This window comes from Scomber japonicus, chromosome 22 (genome assembly GCF_027409825.1).
Source record: "Scomber japonicus isolate fScoJap1 chromosome 22, fScoJap1.pri, whole genome shotgun sequence".
NCBI lineage: Eukaryota > Metazoa > Chordata > Actinopteri > Scombriformes > Scombridae > Scomber > Scomber japonicus.
Window position 1 is genome coordinate 8,082,210 of NC_070599.1, and position 3,126 is coordinate 8,085,335.

The 3,126-nt window shown below is 37.1% G+C and overlaps 1 protein-coding gene across 1 annotated transcript; it reads right to left on the reverse strand.

Annotated features, from left to right (window-relative positions):
• Positions 1–595: 595 nt before the first annotated feature.
• LOC128383794 (uncharacterized) lies at positions 596–2,143 on the reverse strand. The gene is made up of 5 exons (XM_053343378.1): positions 2,086–2,143; positions 1,235–1,942; positions 991–1,107; positions 872–915; positions 596–771 (listed from the first exon to the last, which is right to left on the reverse strand). The coding sequence occupies exons 1-5, from the start codon at positions 2,141–2,143 to the stop codon at positions 655–657; spliced, it is 1,044 nt and encodes a 347-aa protein (XP_053199353.1). The 3' UTR covers positions 596–654.
• Positions 2,144–3,126: the final 983 nt, after the last annotated feature.

Below are 3,126 nucleotides of genomic sequence, written 5' to 3' on the forward strand. Positions count from 1 at the left end.
CTGTGCATCACAATTTGCTGTGTATGGTGCTGCATAGCCGCAGACCAGAGTTCCCACACTGACCCCTGTCCACTGCTGAAAGCAACTACAATGGACATGTGTGCATCAGAACTGAACCATGGAGCAATGGAAGGAGGCCTGGTCTGATGAATCACATTTTCTTTTACATTATGTACATAATACTACAATGTACTGAAATCACACCCACACATAATATCTCAAGGTCAAAGTATTACATGCTAAATATATATTATGTATTACATTAATTATAAAATATGTATGTATGAAAGCACTTTTATCGTTACAAAATATTACATGAAGTCCAAGACAAAGCCATGAGTCACTTGTGTAGCATCAATTAATTGAGCAGATTACATTTATTCACATATATTAAAATTGTCTGAGCATGTTAAATACATGTTTTTTGTTACAGTAAAAAATTCATCTAAAAACCACAAAGACAAAAGCAACAAAGATATGTTCATAAATGTGCACATGAACTAAACACCACAAAGAAAGAGATGTTATATTTTAATTGCAGACCACAACAATATAAAAATATATTTAAATCAAGATCAAAACAACATTATACATTATGTATAATCCAAACGAACAAATATTACTTAAAAATCAGAAATGTAACATATAATTGTACTACTTTACACTGGAGTACACACATTCATTGTTGGAGTTGTTCTTCACTCTTCTTGATCTGTTGGGCAGCTTCACACTTAAAGCAGCATAATGCAGGTTGTCTGTGTCTTGGTGACCCTGCTGATATGCAATAATATAATAATAAATCCCTCATAATAAAAAGTTGTTCAAAAAAATGTGTTTCAATATTAATTTAACCGTTAAAAGTAAGTTTTACCTCGCCATTTGTCATAGAGGGAGCTGAAAGTGTTGCTTCAGAGTCTGAGTGTGAAAAAAAAGAAAGTTTTATTGCACTTAAAATCCATGCTCAGTGAATATAAACTGTCAGATATAAACCGTTACCTGTGGATTGGCCTTTTCTCTTCATCTTGTACATTGAGAAAGCCAGTAAAACACTGAGGATGGTGGTGAACGCCAAAGCTCCACTCAAGAAATACACCAAGACAAGAGAGTCTGCAGCGAGTCACATATAGTGAGATATTCAACAACCCTCACATTTATCTCTACTTTGATATTATGGTCAATTAAGTAATCATGTTTTTTTATCATATTAAACAATATCTGGTAGAAAGTTACTTACTGCCAACATCCAGCTTGGTCCCGTTTCCAAACAGTATCTGTCCACATGAGGCAACAGCACAGTAGTAGGTCCCAGCATGAGAAAGATTCAGACTCTTCATCGGTAAGTTGTAGACACAGGTGTGTGTTTGTGTGTTGGTGTTCCTCTCACACTGATCATTCCTGCCTCCATGTGTGTAAATGAGTCCTGGATGAGATTCTTCAGAGTTTTTGAACCAGTAAACACTGTGTTCTCCATCATCACAGGTCCCAGTGTGTACTGTACAGTTCAGAGTCACAGAGCCTCCTGGCTGGATGCTCTCCGATGCCGACTGATGCACCAAAGCTTGGATGTTCAAACCTGAACCCTTTACATTGACAATTATTCCCTCCTTAAATTCTAAATCATATGTAAAGCTACTTGCACAGAGGTAAGTAGCTGAGTCTGAAATACGTAAATCTGAAATCACCAAGTGATTTTTCCCATTTTCAGTATCCAATGTAAAGCGTGAATTGTTGAATTCATCATAAAAAGTGGTACTTTTTTTTAACTTATGGAAGGTGGAGATTTTCTTTAGTTTCTGTCCTAGAGTTTGTTTATACCAGTAAAGTGCTGCAACAAGCTCACCTTCATAGATACATTGCAAAGTTACGCTCTCACCAACATTACGTGATATAAAACCACTGTCATGATGAGCAGATGAGGAGGATTTCAGATCAGTCAGCTGAGCTGAAATGAAATAAGAGAAAATGCAAATTTAAAGTTAAGTAATTGCGAATAATAACTCAGAGTAGTCAGTAAATTAGTCAGTAAATATTTGAAAAGCAACCACTCTAACAGATAAAAGTTAGAATCACAAATATACAACTCACCTTTTTTCCCCACGAACAGACATGTGAGATAGAGAACAAACACTGGAGATGTCATCATGTTCAACTTGCTGTGTCAAATGAGAACAGCACTCTTTTCTTCACACTTAAAAGACAAGACTGCATTTGATTGGCCAGCCTGAAGTCATACTGCATGTTCAACTAAGGAAACATGACCACATGTTATCTGTGATCTATAACTTTGCCTAAAAGTTTGTTTCTTGTCTATATTCACAAGATAACAGAAATAGTAATAAACAACAACTCTCCATCTTGGCATTACATTTAAAATCACAAAAAAATTACATATCCAGTATAAACGTGGCAGAACACAGTGAACAGGGTTCAATACTTTTGAAATGCCTGTTAAAGTGCATTCAAAATACAGCATGGTGCAGATTACCCATGGTAATCTTATTCTGATCGATTAGGTTACCTCTGTGATGTACTCTGTGCACAAAACATCTAATACCCTCAGCTAACAGGGAGTCTCTCACAGCTTCCTCTTCCTCCAAATCCATTTCCACTTGGTACGTAGACCCTGAACTTCCCCTTCCAGTGAGAGCCAACACATAGTCTTAGGCTCAACATGTTGTTACCCTCCATTTCATTTTGGAGTTAATTTAATTGGTGTGTTAGAAGGGGGGATGTCTTGCTGTATGTGTGTATTTTATTAATAAATGTAACCTGCACTTTGACTGCAATTTCACATACAGCCTGGGAGGCATCACAGGCAGCCAGTGCTGGTCTGTGCACACCACAGTGAATGTTTATGAAGTAAGGACTGTCATTCTAATACAGCTGTTATGCAACTGCAGTCTTATAATCCACCATCACATTCACTTCATCACTTCCCAGCCCAACTACCAGAGCCACAGCTACACACTAACCTGATGACACATCTTTTATTTTTGCTGTGATGTATTCTGCAGTGTCAGAGTGTAGTACATGATTTCCAATAAACACACTTTTGGGCTCCCCTCTCTGCTCATGTGTCAGGTATGTGATCAGTATTTTCTCAACCGTGATATTAGTAGTTTCATC

Excerpts from the sequence above, each read along its gene's own strand:
- LOC128383794 (XM_053343378.1), bottom strand. The coding sequence starts at position 2,143 with ATGATGACATCTCCAGTGTTTGTTCTCTATCTCACATGTCTGTTCGTG. Across the intron at positions 916-990 it reads AGGCCAATCCACAGGTAACG|ACTCTGAAGCAACACTTTCA; the intron begins GTTTATATCTGA and ends TTTCACACTCAG. Across the intron at positions 772-871 it reads CCTCTATGACAAATGGCGAG|GGTCACCAAGACACAGACAA; the intron begins GTAAAACTTACT and ends GCATATCAGCAG.